Source organism: Centruroides sculpturatus, unplaced genomic scaffold, assembly GCF_000671375.1.
Source record: "Centruroides sculpturatus isolate CEXI.00-Female unplaced genomic scaffold, Cexi_2.0 scaffold1584, whole genome shotgun sequence".
NCBI lineage: Eukaryota > Metazoa > Arthropoda > Arachnida > Scorpiones > Buthidae > Centruroides > Centruroides sculpturatus.
The window spans coordinates 53,737-76,250 of NW_019385733.1; the positions used below are offsets into that span (position 1 = coordinate 53,737).

Consider the following 22,514-nt stretch of genomic DNA (forward strand, 5'->3'; position numbering starts at 1 on the left):
CGTGCATTCCGAACGAAAGTATATATATACACGTAAAAAATAAATACGTTTATTTATCTTCGAGCAAAATTACTATCCATACAGCTTTTGCTACGTTGGATGTTGTAGATGTTCCGCTTGATTCTGGCCTCTACGGTCCCGGTGTCGGCGGCTTTGGATAGCATGGGTCTGAAATGAGAGTTTTGGGCAATTTTCAATAGGAATTATAGGACAAATTATGTTTGGTCTTTGGTTATATTTTATCATCGTCTACCAAAGAATTTATGTTAAAGAATAATAAAATTCACTTAGGGTTTATGGAAGAATATATTGGTGCTAACAATGAAATCGTTATTTTCTGTTTGGTTGGCAGTAAAGTTTTGCATGAATTTAAGATAATTCCACCGGAACTTACAATTTGTACAATTTCAAATGCTAATTTGTTAAATACTTTTGACGTCTGTAAATGCTAGAGTCGACGAAATACTAACCTCCTTTTGGCAGGCGTATTTGTGAATCTTGATGCTATTTACTATAATACTTTAATTCTACTGAATTCAAAGTGGTTTCAAAAACTGGTTAACCAATTTCAATGTTTTGGCAGCACTAAAAGTCAAACCTCGCTTTCCTAACAATTTGAACAAAATTTTGAACTGGTAATTGCCCCGGTTACTGTAAGTTAACTCGGAATGATCTACTCGGCAACGGTTTGCTACAGACTGTCATTGCCCTATATTTCCTTTGTTAAAGAAAGAGGACAGCCCGACCGATTGATGATAGGACTACCAATTTGGAAGTTAGTGATGCTGAGATCTTGCATCATTAGATGTTGCTATTTAAATTAGATTTTGATGCATGTGCAAAAAAGATACAGTCGACCCCCCTATAACACTGTTGATAATTCCGTTTTATATGAATTCCACGTTGTACGAGTCACTTAGATTTTACAAATACGTGTGCCGGGCTGTGAATGGCTCATGTATTTGTAAAATCTAAGTGACTCGTACAACATGGAATTCATGTAAAACGGAATAATCAACAGTGTTATAGGGGAGGTCGACTGTACTATTTCCATTTTTGGTACATGCTGCAGTTGAATTTAAATCAAATTAATTAATAAAAGCTGCGCTTGTTGACATTCATCCAAGAATGTGTGTTTAAATATGCTCAAGTTAAATTAAATGATAAAAATTTACTAATATAATATATTATATTATATTGCTTTTTTATGAATGAAATATAGATAAAAAGGCTTTGTTTTGGGATCAGAATTGGATTAACACATTTTATATTCTTTCTTATGGGAAAATTTGTTTTTGTTTAGAACAACTTTTAGGAATGAATTATGTTCAAAAATCAAGATTTGACTGTATGTGATTAGTGGAAGTTTTGTTGGTCAAAGACAAACTTACCTGATGAAATCTTTATCTTTTATTTTTTCCACTTCCAGGTCTTCTTTGAGATCTTCCTCCTTGTAATGGTGGATGTTCTTTTTCAATTGCTGCTGTCGCCACTGTGCGTCTTCCATCATCTCTCTTCTCTTTCGTTCCATTTCTTCTTCGGTTATCCGCCTACAATAATAAAAAAGAAAACAATTACATTTTGTAGCAGATTCATTTTTCACATTTTACTATAATGGTATTTTACAAACAACATTTTTAGTTTTAATTATTTAATTCTATTCTTGATGATGTTAAAATATCTGATAATTTTTGCCAGAAGCATTTTTATTCTATCAATATACGAAAAAAATGGCTAAGTGACTTTGTAACAGCAACTCCCTCTTGCACTGGGTTGCTAGGCAACTGTAACATGCAAACCATCTGGAACCCTATTGTGGGCCAGAGACAGACTTTTTAAAAAGTATTTTCTGGAGGTGACACAACTGCTTAATGCCTTAAATCATTTTGAAAAGTGCAACATAACAATAATATTGCACTTACATAAAGTACATTTTTTTTAATGCATACACATTTTGCTTTCAAAGCCAGAGATACGACGCAGAGAAATTACCATGCTAAAATAGTCTCCAAAATAATAAATCTATGTTAACTTAAACCGGCATATACCAGTGATTCGATATTAAATGCTATATAACAGTGTTCTTTAACAGCTGGTCCACAGGAAAATAGTTGACCATACTGATGTTGGCACAGTTAATTATAAGTAACGTTTAAATAGTAATCTAGCAGTGACCTTGTAAAAAAAAAAAACATATGTACCTACAGTAACTCTAGATAATTATATACAGTCCGTTTCAAAATTATAAACACACCCAACTTTTTTCAATAACAAATAAATTACTATTGTTAATGTTTTTATTATATTAGTGTGTTGTTTACAACATCAATTTAAACAGCTTTAAAAATTTCAGAAAATATTGGACAATTACAAAAAAAATTATCACAGATTTTCAATTTTTTATTGTTTTAAAAGTATAAACACATATGCATAAAAAAATGATTTGTGATGTCTCAATATTTTGTAGGTAACATTTGATTTAATCAATTCAAATACTCTATCACAAATACTCTATCAGGCATACATTTTACTAGTTTTTGAAGCTGTTGTGGTTTAATATTTTTCCAGCAATCCATGAAAATTAATTTCAGTTCATTTAGTGTTGTATTGTCAGTTTTGGCCAACAAGACGACTTATAATGCCCCAAACATTCTCTATCAAATTCATATCAGGGCTCCATGATAGCCAATCATTAATTTTTTATTTTAGCAAACTAATTTTTAGTTGACTTTAATGCATGAACGGCAGCATTATCCTGTTGGAATTGCCAGTTTTTTTTTGCCCAATAAGTGATACAACAGTTCTTGATACTTTTCTGATTCTCTGATAGACAACTTGTTGATCATCAGTAGCCGAAAAACCTTTCTTTTGTTTCTAAGTGTAAGGAGTTTAGGCCTTATACAATTCTTATTTCTGCCATAATTTTCACCCTGAGTTTCACCCCACGCATTTCTCACAGCACATGTGGATCAATTTACAGCTGCCGAAATTTGTCTTAGATATTGTCTTGCTCATCTTGGTTGGTAAATTTCACATATTTCCAACTCTGTTAGTGTTTTTTCACAAGGCATTGTTTTAAATCACAAAAAAACTGTTTAAAATTGGTGCCACATTTGTAATAATGAATGAATGAATTCTGGCGACAACTAATTAAATCAATAATAAAAAAAAAAAAAGATCACTACTTTTATTAACCCGTGTTTATACTTTTGAAACAATAAAAAATTGAAAATCTGGGATAATTGTTTTTTGTAATTGTCAGAACAGCTGTAAAAATTTCAGAAAATGTTTAAATTGATGTTGTAAACAACATACTAATATAATAAATACATTACTATTATTAATGTTTTGTTATTGAAAAAAGTTAGGTGTGTTTATAATTTTGAAATGGACTGTATAAGTGCAATTCATAATTGTATATAATGTACAATTATATATAATTATACCAGCCTGCAACAAGAAAAAGTTAAGAAACACTGCTATAGATTATTCTATCATAAAAAGAAACTGAATTTACGAATTCTATGATCTACACAAAGATATCTCGCATGTAAATATTGTACCAAGTAAAAATTTATGATAACTTAGATAACAAAATTTTTTTTCTCAGGAATTTTTCTTTGGTAAAGATAAGCTTAGTGCTTTGAAGCAGTACCACAAGACCCACAACATTTTTACCCATATTATTGTTTTCTACAAATCACTTCCAAGTGCTGAACTTATTTCTACAAAAGAAAAACTAAGAAAAATTTTTACTACTATCTAAGTTGCCATAATTTTTTATTTGGTGCAATGTTTTTACATCTGAGATATTTGTTTGGTTAATGATTGTGTGATTATATCAAAATATAAGACGTTCAATTTGGTAGGTGTTCAGCTTTGGCCGAATGCTTTAGACGTACCGTTTTTTAGAAAAACTGTTATGAAAAGTTTTAATTTGCATAAATTTGAGCTTTTGTTATACTAGCAACTTTTGAATGAAAATCATTCATTTAAATGCAGTTTATTCTTATAAGCATAAAATGAAGTGAAAAAGCTCGGAGGAATTCCCCGTGAACTTTGAACTATTGACTCAGAAGGGAAAACTTCTGAGTCGATGGCACCTCAACTGATAAAGAAAAAGGCTTAAGTTTAAAACTTGAGCTTACTAACCTGAAAAATTTTTTTCTCTAGGAGCATCTGCTGTGCCAGATGAAGAAAACATAGTTTTTTTTGGCAATTTTTGCATACTACTAAAGGCATTTGGAAAGTGGAGAAATCATCCCCCAAAATGCCAACTCTGATTCCTGTATATATAGTCAGTCTGTGATTTTTTACTTGACATGCTCAATAAAAGATTGTTAAAAAAGTGTGTTACTATTCAAAGAATTTGACTTTTATTGAAATAAAATTAATAGTTTGCAGAAAATATATAATAAAATTTGTTATCATTTCATTTATTTAGTTATCAAGTTTTTTTAATTTTTTACAAACTAGATTAAGCAAACTTGTAATGGTTGCTAATTGCTTTCATTCAAATTATGTTATTGGTCTATATATCATGTATTTATCAAAAATATGAACATCAAGGATCTGAGATCTGCTCCAAACTATTTTTTTCTGAGAGATTATAAATCTATATAATTAATAGGGGTATTTGTCCTTGGCTGCCTATGATGGACTGACTAAATGCTCGTAACATTTTGTTACAAAACTTCCAATAATATGTATACTTTTTTCAGTCTAATTCTGAGTAAGGATTCTATAATATAAATTAAGTTCAGATCTGTTTGGAAATGCATCTCCAACTCAAATTAATTAGAATTTTGTTTGAAATCACACAATTAACTTTCCTTTTAGATTTTCCCCTTGAAAATTGAACATAGAACAACTTTCAAATTGCAGAACAAAAAAAATTTTGTTTTGAATTGGTTGAACCTTATGATTCATTTGAATGTCCTGCAGAAACATGTTCTGATTCTGTGGTTATGTGATTTGCTTTGCTTACTTGCCCCACTTGTTTTCAATAGATTATTTTAACAAAAATTTTCTGACAATTGAACCCTTCACAAGGAGCTAACACCCACTCTCTTTGTTCCCATCACTCAACCTCCCACTAGGTGGTTCAAAGAAGATATTTTCTCACCCACCACTCACTTCAGTCCTTGGCCCAATCCTCTATTCTTGCTTGTTTCACTCACTGTCAGACTAACCCTACTTCACTCACCTGTTCAAAAATTTTGCAATAATTTATTGATTCCAGGTGTCACTATTTCTATTTTGGTTTTATATGATAATTTTATGCTGCATATTTTATACATATACAGTGAATTGAACATCTTAAAAATTTCAAGAAATTCTTTCTGGGATTGTCTCTAACATGATACATATTAAATTCCACCAAGATTTGTATAATTACAAAGATGTAGAATGATTTACAAAAACACTAGAAGAGCCATTTTGCAACTTGAGCAATAATTATTCAAAGTAATACTGCTTCTCATTAATCAAACATAACTGTTTCTTTGAAAAATGTTAATTGAGATCTAATTAATGTTTTGATAATTTATTCAAAAATGTTCCTATAAATTAATTTTCATTATTACATATTAAAATATATTAATTATTTTGTAGCTGTCTGAAATAGTTAATTTCAATTAAAAAGACAGTCAGTCTCTAATAAAAGGTTGTCTCTGTAAAGAAAGACTGTTTTATTCCTGGTGTTTGAACATGATTGAATTGGAAAAGTTTCTTCTATATTTTTAAAAATTAATATTCTATGGAAATTATTCTGGATAAATGAGAATTATAACTATTTCAGTCAGCAGTGTAAAAAGAGAGATTATATAATGTTAAATCCTAATGAAAAAATTCTTTTTCAAAAAGTATGAAATTGTATAACAAATTTACTGTTATCAAGTTTAATTATAAGACAGAAGCAAATTAAATAGATTTAAAAAGCATTGCCTTAGGGGGTACAGTTGACAAAAACCTACAGAATGAAACAGGGAATTAATTTGTCAATTTAATTGTGTAAATATCACTTACAAAACCAAAAATCCAGCTTGTAAATGAAAAAAGTTAAAGAAAAATGAACACTTTTAATCGCCTTGCGCAATCATTCTCAGTTTAGAGAATGGATTTGGAAACAGAATGAGAAATGGAATATTATATTTTTAATATAAAAAGAACAGTATCTAATTGGCAGTTGGTGGTCACATGGTTTAATCTGTCCTACGTTGTTCCCGAAAATATTCGTGTTGACCTCATTGACCTGCGTGGGCAATCCCGAATATTTTCATGTCTACGTCGGAAAGTTTTTGATACTAGATGTCGCTATGCATCAAAAATTCTTTTATGTTTGCTCTTTCTTTAATAATTTGTTCAAGATTTACGTTAAAATTATTCTAGATATATGTATTTTTTTAAAAGAAATTATCTAAACAATGCTAAAAAAGAGCTAGCGTAGGCGATCATTTTTGATCCTGAGAGTCACTTGAAACAAGAGATGGCTTTAAAAACTTATTTATGTAGGCCTACAATGAAAATACAAAGTTTAAAGTTGAAGATTACTTTCTCTAAATAAAAGTTTATGTTATGGATGCTAAATTTGTAAACAATATAAAGGAAAATTGTTATATTCCTTATTTTGTTTCATAATTTTCAAAACAAAATAAATAAAATATATAATTAACTTCTATCTCACGGAAAGGTCGTCCTGGCTTCCTTAATATTTAAAAATTCAATTTGAATGATTATTGGTAGGTGATAGGTTAATAGGAGAATTTCAGAATACATGAAATTTTAATTGATTTTATTACTTTTATTTTTGAATTATGGATTTAGGCCAAACTAATCCATAAACTATTTTGAAAATATTTAATAATATTTTATTTCATTTGATTTTAGATTTTTATTTTATGTTTTTTCCATTTAGGACCCATCCGCATTTTTCGTGCATTAATATAGTAGGGTAATTAAATTGATGGACATTATATTTATGAAAACATATAAAAAATCATTAAATATTGATCCTGGTGTTTAATGTTTAAAATAAAAAAAAAGAAATTAGAGAAACAGATACTATACTTCGTTTTTATAAATAAAACTAATTAAGATGTATTTCTTAAATTACAATAATACTGTATTTAAATATTATTATAACAAATAACCTAAACTCAGTAGTAAAGTTATTAAAATTCAATAACGAATATTTCGTAATATTCTCTAACATAAATTTTCAACCTATTCATAAATTATTTCGGCATCTCTATTGGTTCAAAAATCTGAAATTAATTCGCCAAGCTTATCATANACTTAAAAATAATAATAATTTTGTTTTTAGTATTTTCCTTTAGAGTTTATATGAAATTGTTTTTTTGTAAGTGTATTGCATAAAAGTATCTAAAGTCAAACCTCAATTTTCAAACACCTCACTCTGAACAATTTGGTTCATGAAGTGAATTTGAAACTCATAATTGCATTGGTTGCTTTACAATAACTTGGTTACCAAACCAAATTCAGCAAGACCCAGTCACAGATAGTCAACTCCCTATACTTCCTATGTTAAAGAAAATCAATGGTCTGACCAATTGACGACAGGACTACCAATTCAGAAGTTAGTGGTGCCAAGATCACCTTGCATCATTAGACATCACAACACAAATCATCAATGACACTGCTATTTAAATTTGATTTTGATGCACATGTATGAAAGGTACTACAGTGGAACCTCAGTATACAACCTTAATCCATTTCTGATGTTTGGACTTATACTGAATTGGACATATACCAAACCAACCTTTCCCACAAGAAGTAATTTAAAAATGATTAATCCATTCTCATGTAAAAAAAAAAATGGCTGGCTTTAAACACCTCACTTTCCTGGCTAGTTCCTGCTTGATTTTTCATGAGATCAGCATGTATCTTTTTAGCTTTCTTGCAAATAATTGCTTCTGATATGCTGTTTCCAGCACATTGCTTTTCAGTTATCCAAAGCAAAAGCAATTTCTCAACATGATCTAATGTCTTCAATCTCTGTTTAGAAATTGATTTAACCCCTTTTGCAACGTTAGCAGATTTATAATGTCTTTATTTTTCACGATTGTTGATATCGTCGTTCTTGGAATACGGTATGCAACAGTTAAAATCTCGAACACGCATGCCATCTTCATATTTCTCAATAATCTCTTTTTTCTGTTCCATTGTGATTCTAGTCATTTTTTTTTAATTTTCTGTTGCTTTTCATTTGCCTTTTTGCAATTCATAATTAATAAAAATAATAAAATTTTTCTTACAAATTAAAATTAGAAGAAATTTAACAAAGTTCTAAATTGTGACACCGCGAACGTCTAGTCTGGTCTAGTACACCAATAGTGGTACTTGTTCATAGATGGCGTGTATAATTGAATTAAGTCATATACCGAGCAAAATTTTAGTCCAAACAGGATGTATTCCGAATTGGACGTATTCTAAAGCAGACATATACTGAGGTACCACTGTATTTCTATTTTTCGATACATGCCACAGTTGAATCATAATCAAATTAATTATAAAACTGTGTTAATTAACATTTGTGTAATATAAATGATATCCAAGAATTTGTATTTAAATATGCTTAAATTAAATTAAAAAAACAAAAATTTATCAATAATAATAATATATTGCATTTATAAGCATTTTTGTGCATGAAATACAGTTAAAAAAGTAAAACAGAAAGGTTTTGTTTTGGGGGTTCGGGAACAGATTAATTCATTTTGTATTTTCTTACGAGAAAATTTGTTTTGGTTTTAGAACAAATCAGTTTTCGAACATCTTTAGGAACAAATTATGTTCAAAAACTGAGGTTTAACTGTATTTGTTTTTAAATAAAGACAACACACACCCAGCAAAATAATTAAAGTATTCACAAATAAAGAGATATGAAATTGAAAACAAATTGTAAAGAAATAAATAAATGTAGAATGCAAGTGGAATGAATCAAAATAAATTTTTGTATTTGTGCATTATGTGCCAAGGATTTTGAAGAAGTTAACAAATCAAATTTTTATGAATCCTTAGTATATACAAGTGTGAGTAGTACATTTGACCAGAAAATGACCATTTTATATTATTGAAACAATGCAGACTAATTATTTAATAAAGAAGGGAAAATGATGATAATTTCACCATAACTATGGGTATATAATATTGCAATCAATGTTACATATACAAAAAATAATTACACATTTAATTTGAAAACTTTTGTAATTGCCAACAATATTGTATCAGAGTTATCCTTATATTAAAATTTAATGCAACAACACTGCATTTCTTTTATACTATTTAAGTGCAAATAATAAAGGAAACTGAAAGACTTACTTCTTTTTGGAAGGTTCATCACTTTCTCTCTTGTAATAATTGTCTCTACTCCTCGATGGTTCCCTACGATTATATTTTTCCTAAAAGTGTAACCAAAAGATTAATTTCTGCTTGAGAAATGGATGAGGAATACTAAATAACCTAGACTTACTGTACGTCTGTATTTGTACTGGGGTTTCACGTCAGAGTCAGATCCAGAGTCGCTCTCAGAAGATCCGTATCGTCTTACGTCCTTCCTTTTCGATGATGTTTTTTCGTCTTTCGAGTGCTTGTGAGACTTTTTGTGAGATTTTTTCTTTTTGAGTTTCTTATCAATTTTTTTCTTGTGTTTCTTTTTTAATTTATCTTCAGATAATGAATTTCTTAACTGTTTTAACATAAAAATTGAAAATTATATCATTACAAAATATCAGCTTCTTCCTCTATTAAATATTGATGAGTGTAAATACTACAATTACTGATAAAATATTTAAATAGTTAACTGAGCACACTACCCCAAAACATATTCTATGCAGTTATCAGATATCTCCTTTAATATAATTTTTGGAAGTAATTAAAAAGAAAGATTTCAAAAAGTAATATTTGAAAATTTTCTAGCTCATTTTTATACATAATTTAAGAAATATTGTTTATATGTTTGTATTTGTCAACTAAATGATATTAAAATGTTAGAATGACTAACTGTCAGACTAGATAAAGAGAATGGAAATCTTATTAAGTTCTTCCAAAAAGAATGCTACTATTTTAAATTATTATAATTATGTTAATTATTATCCAAGAATGTCATAACACACATTAAAACACTGCAAAACTGTCCAAATTTCGCATTTGCCCATTACAGTTCTCTATATGGACACCTCATGTCGCTTGGCATTCATCTAACCAAGTGTTACTCAATGGGGGCGATATCACCCCCATGTGGGCATTTTTCCATGTTCCAGGAGGCGATTTGTAACAATTTATATTTTCGGGGTGCAAAAAACAATTTTCTGAGCAATATAGTAAAACATTATATTAAGAATAATTAGATATTTTATTCATTATATCAAACAATAATTAAACAAATAACATTATACTAGTCACTAGTCTATTCAAGGCAGTATAAATTTGGCATTAGCCTTGGCATCGGAATTTTGAAGTGAAGGGGTGATACTACTTTGAAGGGGGGCGATGATTCATTAGAGGTTGAGAAACACTGATCTAACCGATACTCAAATTCCTCCTATGCTCACTATGGCTATATGTTGTCACTCCTCTTATGTCAGCCATAATTCTATGACTCCTGCAGATTACTTGTATTGCACAATAATGAATTATTCTGATTTTGCAGACTGCAAAATGCTTTCTCCCTTCTGGAGTTGCTGGTACTTTTACAGATAGCAGAGGATAAGATGTTCAAATGCAAATCAGAGACAAAAATTGGATATCACAGTATCAATTGGCATACATCACATACTTCTCAGCTAATAATTAATGAAATTACAGTAATTTAGTACAGTACAGTAATACAGAAATTTAAAATACTAGCATTTTTTTCAGAAAATTCTGCATTTAGCTGAAAGTACTTAACAGCAGTATTTTAGTATTAAATAAACATAATTCTAAAAAATAAGTAAATTTGCATTTGAAAATATTAAACAATGAATGACAATAAACAATGTATCTTTTTAGCTTTCTCGCAAATAATTGCTTCTGATACGCTGTCGCCAGCACACTGTTTTTCAGTTATCCAAAGCAAAAGCAATTTCTCAACATGATCTAATGTCTTCGATCTCTGTTTNTAAAATACTAGCATTTTTTTCAGAAAATTCTGCATTTAGCTGAAAGTACTTAACAGCAGTATTTTAGTATTAAATAAACATAATTCTAAAAAATAAGTAAATTTGCATTTGAAAATATTAAACAATGAATGACAATAAACAATTACATGGTATTTGTGAGAAAAATTATTATAATGACATTAAACAGTATGTAAAAGTCAGAATGAATTTTAAATTTATTTTAAATAGTTCTGAAAAAAGAACAATCATGAATATTCAACAATTTAATGGCAAAACACTTGTCTTTAAATCAAATTCTGATAATTAACTATTAATTTAGCCTTAATATAGTAAAATAATCTATTAGTTCAGGCTTACATGCAGCAATTAATTTGAGCATTGATTTTATTATATATATGGATAAAATTGCATTCAATTGGAATTGTTACGTTTCCAAACAAAATTACCATGAAAATCATTAAATACAATAGTACTTTTGCTAAAACTTTCTCTATGTATATAAATTATCATTGTGATTCATTCTATATGGTGATGAAGTGTGTTAATGACATTTTAAAAGCTATTAACTAAATCAACTGCAACACTTGTACTCCTCTAAATGGTATAATTAAACTTAAATGTCAAATTCAAATCCAAAGAAATTTATCAAATTCTACAAGAAATGCAAAAGAAAGAAACTCTGTAACTAGGAATAAGCACTAATTAATTTGTAAGTGGAAAATTTAATGTGTCAATTCATATCAATTGTGATAATGCTATTAATAATTAATTTTACTTAAGCTTTTGTTAAAGAAATTCAAAGATCAAAATAACATTTTTATTGCATATCATAATTTAAGCAAAAATTATGTTTATTGCAGCTAACAAACAACTACTCTTTCTCTAGCACTTTTGGGCAACTACACTCATTATTGGGAAAAAGCTTGAACAGAATTTCCCTAGAAAGTTATTTGACGCATACACACTTGTATCACCAAGTCAGATTTAGTTTAATTTTATGACACAAATGTGTGGCTTCAAATAATTTTGTAGATTTCTGTTGGAGTTTCCGGTTGATAATGGGTAAGTTCCTTATAGTTACTAGTTAACTCATGTGCTCCAATCTAACAGTATTTTGGGTTAAAATGAGTTATTTAATCTAAGAAGAAAATAATTTACCATTTCTTGTAATTGTTTTAACTTCACTGGATTATTCAGTAATTTCTTTTGTTTTTCTTCCTCTTGTTTCCTAAAAAGAGAAAACAGTTAATTTGTCACAAGCACAAACAAAATACAAAAAAATTTTTTATTGAATTATCTTTATAAAATAAACTATTTTTTACTATGAAATTTATGTATATCAGTGTAAGAAGAATTGTCACAGAAGAGATGAGATGCATTTTAAATGATCACAAGAACTCTTCTAATAATCTTGGTCATACAATCCTGACATTTTGAGCAATTTTTTGAATATCTCCAAAGGTATTTATAATTTATAAATCCATTTATCAAAAGATTTACATAAAAAAATAATCCAAAGTAAAACAAAATAATGAATAAAAAATTAATGATACTGAACATCTTTGAAAATAAGCAGATAGTGTTTAAAATTGACTTATATTCTATAAACATTCAGAGTTAAAATTTGATGCTTCAAAGCTCAAAACATTTTACTTTTTAGATTTTGGACAGTTTGCTAATGTACTTAACATTCTCCTTTTATTGTATCATTTCTTTATTTCTATAAAAGTCTATTTCCATTCAAACATTTCAAAGTCAGTCAGTCAGAATAGCGATACCATGCAACTTTGTATATATAAACATTTAATTAAAATTACACAAAGTTAACGTATCATCACTACACAATATTATATATGAAACGTATCAATTAATTTTCTCACAATTTTTTTATTTTAGGTAAATTTATATATAAACTAAAGAAGAACTGATAATTTAATAAGTTTTCTGGCCAGTTTACTGTACAGGTTGGAATAGTCTTTTTCTTGTTATAAAATTTTATTATGCAATGACTATTACAGATATTACGAACAGATTTTACCAAAAGTATGAAAGATATAAAGTTTTTTCAATGGGTTAACTTGTTAGGTAGGGGTGCTACAAAATGTTCTAATGTATCTAGGTCCAAACTACTTGTTATTGTTCATCCTAAAAAGAAGAACAAGTAAAGCGGCAAAACCGTATTTGGGACAATACACTGTCTTGGAGACTCACTACTAAGTGATGCATTTTCGATGAAATTTTGGCATGAACTTAATACTGTTAACTTTTACAGATTTTGAGAAGTAAAATTTTACAATAAGGGAAAGACTTAAATGCATAATTAGCTCATAATTTTCTTTTGTTATACTGAGAAAGATATTGTTCATAACAAATGAAATTCTTGATAATAGTTATAATGAAAATTTATAAATACAAAATTAATCTTTAACTAAGAATTATGATTTATATTTTACAAATTATGTATTATGATGATTTGTTTACTGAAATTAAATTTAGCTAATTTTCAGTAAATGATGTGACCAAACACCAAAATTGAAATGGAAAAAGCACCAAAAACATGTTCATAACACAAGAAATTCTTTCATAGTGAGAGCAAGAGATGACTTGGGCACACAAAATTAGGTGTTTACATAGCAAGAACATTTTTCTACTGCGCACACAGTTTGAAGTACAGATCAAATTTCTCTCAAATTTAGCATTCAAAGTATGAGGTACCACTGTATATATACTGGTAAATAACACATAAAAATGTACTGTTTTCTAAATAAATGAAAATAACTACTTTTATAAGTTTAATTTAAAAGCAAATTCAAGAACTGACAACAAAATAAGTTTTCTGGAGACATTTTATAAAGCTTGTTTCACAATTGTTGAGAAAGTGGAATCAATGTAATTCAAAACAATATTTTGACAGAATGTCTGCATGATATATCAGGGTTGTATTTTCCACATTTTTGCCATCAATTAGCAAATTAAGTACTCCTATTGGTTAAAATACACAGTAAGAGATTACTTGAAATTGATAGTAAATCCACATTTCTTATTGAAACCCATTTTACCTAGAATGCTTTGCACTTTTATTGCCCTCCAATTGGCTGTTGGAATGTTTATGGATCTGGTAGATTTCAAGCATGGCTCGAAGTGCAAAATCTGCCCTTAAACTAGAGTGGAAATCAATCTATGCAATTTTCATGAGTATGAAGCAATTACTAAAGTGAAAAACTTGTGATTGCAATGTGAAACCATATTTGTCTGTGTTTCGCATTGCAAATGGCAATTGCAAAAGAAGCTTATGACCTTACCTGATAAGAAAGAGAGGATCTTCTCGAATCTTGTTGGCTATGTCTACGGGTGCGTTTGAGGAAGTACGGGCGAAGATCGAACCAATGCATGATTCTGAAAAATAAATGAATGTTCTAAACTTAAATTCAAGAAGTATTAATTTATTCCTAATTATTAAATTAGTTTTAATTCAGCCCACAATGTGCTCTTTACTGAAGAAGTATGAATTTGTCTGACACTTTGACAGCAGATAATGTGTGTAGTGACAGTCTAGATGTGGTATTGTCTTTGACACTCTATATCCTCATACCCAGATGGGTGGTGATTCAATGATTTTCTAGACAGGAAACATTTATGGTGACAGGATTTCGCTTCTTCCTGGACAAGGCACAATGACTAGCAGACATTATCAGGGCAATATCCTGAACCAGTTTGTAAAGCCATGTCACCAATAATATGGAGCATGTTTCATCTTTTGGGATGTTAATGCTCATTGTTATTGCAGGCACCTTATGAATGCATACTTGCGGGAGGTTGGGTTCAAACAAATTGAGTGGCCCATGAAATCTCCAACATGAATTCCATCAATCATGCCTAGGACTGAAAGGAATCTTAACATGCCACACATCTCCACCCCATAAACTTCTAAACTCCAGGAGGTTGCTATTGCTGAATGAGAGAGGATAGACTAGCACCACCTAAATGAACTGTTTGAAAGCATGCCACAAAAAGTTTCAGCATTGAGAATTATCAAGGATAGTGTGACAAAGTATTGAGATAATACTATCAGCAGTTAGGAATAGATTGGTCTGAATGTCCCATTTTCCTTTCACGCTAGAAGAATTAGTTTTCTAGCAATAAAGTCTGTTAATTGTCATTACATGAAATCCTTATTTCAAAACACAATGTCATTTTACAGCATCTTTTCGTTGTCTTCCACAGTTATGATGTGCAAAACATTTTGTCATGTGTCTATATATATAGATTGATCTTATTATTCTTTTTTTTTTAGTTCAGAATCAAACAAACTGTGCATTTTAATTTATATTAACTGTATTTAAATGCAATATTATTAAATAGTTCAGTATGTACTTAACAAAAGTATCTACTTTCATTCATTATAATCCTACAGAGAAACAAAACTCTGCTTACTTGCTACACTATATTTATAGCAACATATTTCTAAGCTTTCCATAATAAGATATATTAAAATTTTAATGCTCACCATTGTCAGAAGGAATGTCATCTTGTTCTTGATGTTGAAGAATTTCAAAAGTTTTGTCAATCTGACGTCCAGTGAGATACTGTTCTCTATCAACTAAAGCTGCTGGACCTTGGTACATCCAGTCTAACTTTTCTTCTCGTTTTCTAAAAAAATAGACAAAGCATTTAATTCAAGAACTGTTTAATTATTACATTTACTAACTTTAAAGAATTTGCTTACTGGACCGCTCCTTTCTCTTCCGCATAATGCTGCATTTCTTCTTTTGCCCTCTCTTCTGCCAGTTCCCTCTGCAGTTGTTCAATTTTCTTTTGTTCGGCTTCATGTTTCTGTTCTGCTTTCCACACTCTTTCAATATTTCTTAATGTAGACGGATGCCAGGATTTCTTTAAATTCTACCAATAAGAATGAAAATAAAAATTTAATATGTTTAAATAAAAAAGAAATCAATGTGCCTGATAAAACTGTGCCAAATGAAACTGAACTGTTGGATTGTATAAGCACATTTAGCTAATGTAGAATTTAATAAGCAGCTTTCTTGTTATAGTTAAAATAATTGCCATTCTTAATTGCTTAATCCTTAATAAAATAACATAGTTAATTAACATCCTGATTGTAAACTATATTTTTATATACTTTTGAAGAAAATTAAACTTCTAATTGAATGCAAATTACTTTAATTACCATTTTTACTTTTTGTTTTTTATTTTTAACTCTGTCTCATGGGCACTAAGAAAGTCTTTTTCTCCAAACCCATTTTGAGTTGCCAATGGAAGATGCTGGATAGTGAGGGATAAAGCCTCTGAAAATTTCTGGGCACTGCCTGTTTTGATTTGATTCCACATCTACAAAGTGATAGATTGACACCTTAACCATCTCAGCCTTAAAAATTGCCAGGATGAATAAGTTTAAATATTGTAAATTATCTCAGCCTTAGTCCTTACTTAATACAAGCTGTCTTGAGTTACATCCATGTACAATTATAAACAGAAAACAAATTATATTCATTGAACATTCAAATATATCATCCCAAAAAGAATAAGATAAATTAAGGTCATAAAAAAAATTTAAATTTACACATATAAGTAAAACAAAGTAACATTTTAATGAAAACAATTTACATAAAATAAACAGATGATAGACCAGGCATGGCTAACATACGGCCCGTCGAATGAATTTATGTGGCCCGCGATCAATCTTTCAATATTAGCTACTCAAGTCTGAATAGCTCGATGAAAAATTCTGACAACTCACTGTGCGTTTAGAGTTAATCCCCCATTACAAATCTTGTAAGTACAGCGTAGAATGTCGATAAAGCATGATAATGTGAAAAATGTATCTGTAATCTCTACATACAATCTAGTCTCTACGGGGTGACACCACAATGAGATCTCGCACCACCTCAAAATCTTCCTAGGGCAGCCTCTGGTTTGGCCCATGGAAAAAGTTCTCTTTTCAATTTGGCCTGGGGGAAAAAACTGTTGGTCACCCATGATAGACAATAATCTAGGATTGGGGTGATGAACCTCTGACAAACATGCCCAATGTGGCGCATAACATATCATGCAATTTCTATTTATCATTTGTCTTTTTCAATCATCATTTCGGTTTATCACCCAATCATCCTTCTTTTCAATCAGCTTTTTTACATTTATTCTAATTAAAGCATATTCATTTAATTTATTCAAATATTTGTTTGAAGTCTAGAGGGCTGTGAAGTTGGAGTTTTGGTGTTTTAGTCAGGATCAGAGTTGTCAAAAATCCTCCAACTCCAACTCCTTTTTTTACTTTCTTTCCATCTTGTTATGTATATGAAATGGAAAAGTGTTGGAATCTTGTCAAATTTGACCCTCCAAGTTTTTTGCAAATCTATGTGTTTGGAGAACCCTGAACACAAAAAATGTCAAGTAAAGGAAGAAAATTCGTGTTTGTGTGGGTGCGTTGGCATGTCATTTAATTTCTTTATTCTCTGTTCTGGGATATTAAATAATATCTCAGAATGGCAATACTAAACTATCCAGACATTATCCAAGATACAGCATTGCCACCAACCCAAGGTTATTTTCCACTCTTAAAATTATTAAATCCGATTTAAGAGCGTCTGTAAATGCTGACTTAATATAAGCGATTCTTTTTTGAAGAAATAATTCAGTTTATAACAGAGATGAAAGATAATAAATTAATCAACATGGCAAAATAAACACCTTTTTCTTTACCAGTCTAAATGTTATATTTCTTATTCTTGACTCAGTTTAATGTATGTGCATACTTATATGTTACCTCATATACTTGTATATTAGGTTCAACATTTTTATTAAACTAATTTGTTTGACTACAGATGTATTTACTGTTTTTATTTATATATGCTTATCAAATACCATTGCCATCATCAAACAAGTCAATAAATATGAATTTATATATTAAATAGATGTGTCAAATTTTATTGTTTAATAAATTTTTTTATGATAGTTTTATTTTGTATTTTTTAAAAAGTAATCAGAATCATTGTCATTATTACTTTTCCGGCTATTATACAGTATAGGCCTACAAAGGAAAAGAATGATAATCAGTCAAAAAATGATTTTCCTAGATTTTTACTCTTTTGGACTAGAAAAGCCTCGAAACATAGAAAAGTGCAAAAACATGCAGGTTTTTTTTTCTGTGTGCACGGATGTTAGAATGTGGGTGGGGGCACAATTTAGTTTAACCACTTTGAAGCTTAATAACTCCCTAGTTAAACCAGCTGACTCATAAACTGCAGAAGTTATTAAGCTTCAAACAGGGTGAATAAAATTGTGCCCCCCAAACAGTAACATCTGTACATATAGAGGAAAAAACCCCAAATCTTTAGCATATCGGGACATTTCAAGGAGTCCAAAGTCCGAAAATATATAAATTTGGAGGAAGTCATTTTTTGACTGATCACTACACTTTCTCTGTTATATATAACAGCTGAGAAACTAAAAATTATCAATTACATATTTATATATTGACTATGTCATTACTTAGGCCCACCAATGGCCGAGCGATCTTCGTACCCTGAACACTGGGAGTTCAGTCATACGTTTGCGCCTCGCTTGGACGGGCTGGCTACGTGGAGTTTTCTCCATGTCTGTAATGCCTGAATAGGGCCAGTTTCCCTTAAAAAGACCTCTCGGAAGGCATCCCCCTAGGCAGATCACCCAAGTGTTGCATTACCATAACTTAACAAACAACATTACTTAGAGAAGTCATTTAGCTTTGGAATAAAAAAAGTTTCTACCTATATTACCATTTCTACCATTCTATCTTTATTAGAACTCTATTTATCAAAGCTTTTATTCTGAGATCACGTGAAGAATTCCTGGGCCTATTTTGTTAACAAGTTTGCCCCTGGTCAGAGTCAGATGGTAAGGCAAAGTTGGTAGATTTTTACATAACTCCACAGCTTTGGAAGTCTAAAACTTTGACATGTGGGCTCAAAAAGGTTCACCACTCCTGATCTGATACATCATGTTTAGTTGTTTAGTTTTGTTAATTGTTACATTTTCTATATTGGAAAATTGGATTTGCTTAACCAAGACATATGAAAATATTATAAATATTTTTGGGATGTTCTCCCGTTTTCAGATGAACAACAACTGCTGTTGTAAGAACATGAAAATATTCAAACCAAAAGTCTTTCTAAAACAATTCTTGATGATGGGAAAAGAAAATATAGCTATATTACACAGACGTGTGCTTGAAAACAGTATCTTTAAAAACCATTCATTAGTGCTACATTCAGAATAGTTTAAACTGTCAAAAACAAGTACAGTCGACCCCCCTATAACACTGTTGATTTTTCCATTTTATATGAATTCCATGTTGTACGAGTCACTTGAATTTTACAGATACGTGAGCTGTTCACAGCCCGGCAGACGTATCTGTAAAATCTAAGTGACTCGTACAACATGGAATTCATATAAAGGTAAAGTCGACTGTAAAGGTATTCAAAAATGTCAGAATTTCATGTTTATTTGTTGAACTTTCATTAAAACAATGTTAACATTTTTTATTTATTAAATTATTTTGGAAATTTGGTAATTTAAAATCACATTTTATGATAACAATATACTGTATATAACATATGCCAAAGACTATAGACATTCTACTAGAATTGTAAGATATCCCTATACAAGCAAAGAACAGAGCATAGTTCAATGAGTGACTTTTCTTGACATGTAGCTTCGACCTGACAAAGAAACCTATAAAAATTTGAATAAAACCAAATAAGTATACTTAAATACTGTTTAAAATTCAATATTTTCCTCTTTACAAATGTGACTAAAAATACTTATGTACAAGTTAAGATGTACTGCAACACAGAGTTTTTATTTAAAAGAAAATCACGAAAATAAATGATAAAACAAATGGGTTTATTTATTGATATACAGCCAATACAATTTCAACAATAAATGAAACCAGCAATGTTTTACTCATAGAATGTCTATAAAAAAGTCATAAATATAGACATAACCTGTGAGATATGGAGTCTGTTTGAAAATGCTTACTGATCAGCCGGTTGGTATCTACAAATGACTTTATTCGTATTTAATTTGTCATTCTCTATTCCACCTTCAAATATCTACGAGTCCTGGTAGCAACCAGTAAATTACCAGAAACTTTGGTAACACTTTCGAACGACGCCCAGAGTCCGTGGCCAAACCAATAAATATTTCCAAACAGATCCACAGATTTTATTTTTTGGCTACAATGGTCTAACAAGAAAATTTTGGAATAAATGAATTCATGGAAAGTCATTTTGTATCTACAATTTGTTTCAAATTTTTATTCACACTAGTGTCAGCATCTTAAAATTATTGCAGGTGCCGGCGATTGTAAAATTTTGTCCAGAATTTGGTAAAAGTTTAGCTTGGAACGAGGCGATCGAGACCTAATGAACGCCGTACACCGTAGGAGTAAAAAAGACCAAAACAAAGCGACGGTTTGCGCATTCCCCTTTATGGGATAAAACTCCGAAAATCAACCCATTAAAACACAAAATAGGCATAATGGCGCGACTCCAACCTTGCCCCAAAAGTGATCGAACGACAGCATTTCTCCCGCTTTACAAGCTTTCATTTGTCTCCAGTAAAACAGAAAAGGGTGGATTTTTAGCAACGTTTCGAGAAATAGTTCCGGATTTTTTCAGATCCGACAGGCAGATTTCGGGAAGTTACATCCAGCGAAGGGTCACACGTAGCGTTATCTGTTCCTTCGACCTTTCTACTTCTATGGGAACAATCTACGGCTCAGACCACCTCGTTCAAAGCTGCACCCGTCCAAAATTCTATACCGTACTCCACAAATGCCTTGTTTTCTATACTTGCACAATATATAACAAGATTATTGTGTAATATACAATTAAAACGTCACAAAAGTCACGTGTAGAAAGTTTATTTCCATTAACTGACGTTTTTAAATGAAGAGATTCATTGATAGCATTTCACCCAACCATTTATACGTAAACGGCTTCATAATTGATTTTTTGGTTTTATTTTTAATGTAGTAATCGAATATGGCGTAGAAATTACACAATTTCCCTTTAATATTTGAATTTTTTATAACGATAAGCCAAACGTAAGTTTACGTTCGCCATTTTGAATGTCGATGTATATAAACAATAGAAAATTGTTGGAAATTAGTTAAATTATATGGAATGAATACGTACCAAGTCGCCTCCTCCCATTTTAACTCAATTTTATAATTTAACAACGCGAGACTGACGTACTAAAAGCCAAACGATCCTTCCATATTTTTCCAGAGAGTTGCCAACTCAAATTTTAAATCATGTTTAAATTTATTTTAAAAATCTTTATTTATTTTTGAATTATTATTTATATTATTATACAGTATTATGAGAAATAAAATAAAAAAATACGTTTGATTTAATTTTATTAAAGATTATTAATTAATAATTATGAATTTATTAGTTAGTTAAGAGGATCGTCTTTGTTACAACGTAGGAATGAATCGTCACGGTAATTGGCTGCTGATATCATGTGTCTCTGACGTCATTTCCTCTCTTTCTTGCTCGTATATCTCGCATAGAAACTGGCTTACGTGTCGTTAAATATACGTATCTATGAAATTAGCATATTATAACTATGAGGATCATTATGTACTTAGAAAACCGCCATATTGAAAAGAATGTTTGTTTTTCTTTATCGTTTTTTGATTTGCCTTCTTCTTACTTTCGAGTTCAAAAGAAAAACAAACATTACAATATGGCGGTTTATTCTACGCTGAAGCCACTTCCGGTTTCGAGTACGCCGCTACTAGCAACAGAGCGCTGTGTTCCAGTTAGATATTAAAGCTTAATGCTTTAAGCACGTGTTACCTCATCACTGGCTCTAAGAGCGACCTCTAGCGAGGATGATAAACATTAGTCTTCAGGCCAAACAGGATCCGAATTCGAATTCGATCAGGACTTCGTGAATAGTACAGATTCGGAGCTTTATTTCTCGTTGCATACCCATTGTAGGCGTCTCCATTAAAAGCCAGACTCATTAGCTAATAAGGGATAAAATTGTGGCCGGTTTTATAGTATTAATACGTATGCCGCTATCAAGGTATAGCAACGCGAAAGTGTTGTACCAATTCGTTCAATGAGACATTTGCTTAACGAGTTCGTGACAAGTGACACTCTTAACGTACCAGTCGACCCCCTTATAACACAGTTGATTATTCCGTTTTATATCAAATCCATGTTGTAGGAGTCACTTAGATTTTACAAATACGTGAGCCGTTCACGGCCCGGCACACGTATTTGTAAAATCTAAGTGACTCGTACAACATGGATTTCATATAAAACGGAATAATCAACAGCGTTATAGGGGGGTCGACTTGTATTCGTATTGCTACTCACG

At 30.4% G+C, this 22,514-nt stretch overlaps 1 protein-coding gene across 1 annotated transcript; it reads right to left on the bottom strand.

Moving 5' to 3' along the window:
* Nucleotides 1-29: 29 nt before the first annotated feature.
* On the bottom strand, nucleotides 30-21,431 carry LOC111641641 (pre-mRNA-splicing factor CWC25 homolog). The gene is made up of 9 exons (XM_023387843.1): nucleotides 21,317-21,431; nucleotides 15,847-16,019; nucleotides 15,628-15,770; nucleotides 14,423-14,516; nucleotides 12,279-12,348; nucleotides 9,491-9,706; nucleotides 9,340-9,419; nucleotides 1,392-1,550; nucleotides 30-168 (listed from the first exon to the last, which is right to left on the bottom strand). The coding sequence occupies exons 1-9, from the start codon at nucleotides 21,332-21,334 to the stop codon at nucleotides 54-56; spliced, it is 1,068 nt and encodes a 355-aa protein (XP_023243611.1). The 5' UTR covers nucleotides 21,335-21,431; the 3' UTR covers nucleotides 30-53.
* Between the last annotated feature and the right edge of the window lie 1,083 nt (nucleotides 21,432-22,514).

Coding starts and splice junctions, on each gene's coding strand:
- LOC111641641 (XM_023387843.1), bottom strand. Junction 15,771..15,846: donor GAAGAGAAAGGAGCGGTCCA/GTAAGCAAATTC, acceptor CTATTTTTTTAG/AAAACGAGAAGAAAAGTTAG. Junction 14,517..15,627: donor TGACATTCCTTCTGACAATG/GTGAGCATTAAA, acceptor TTTATTTTTCAG/AATCATGCATTGGTTCGATC.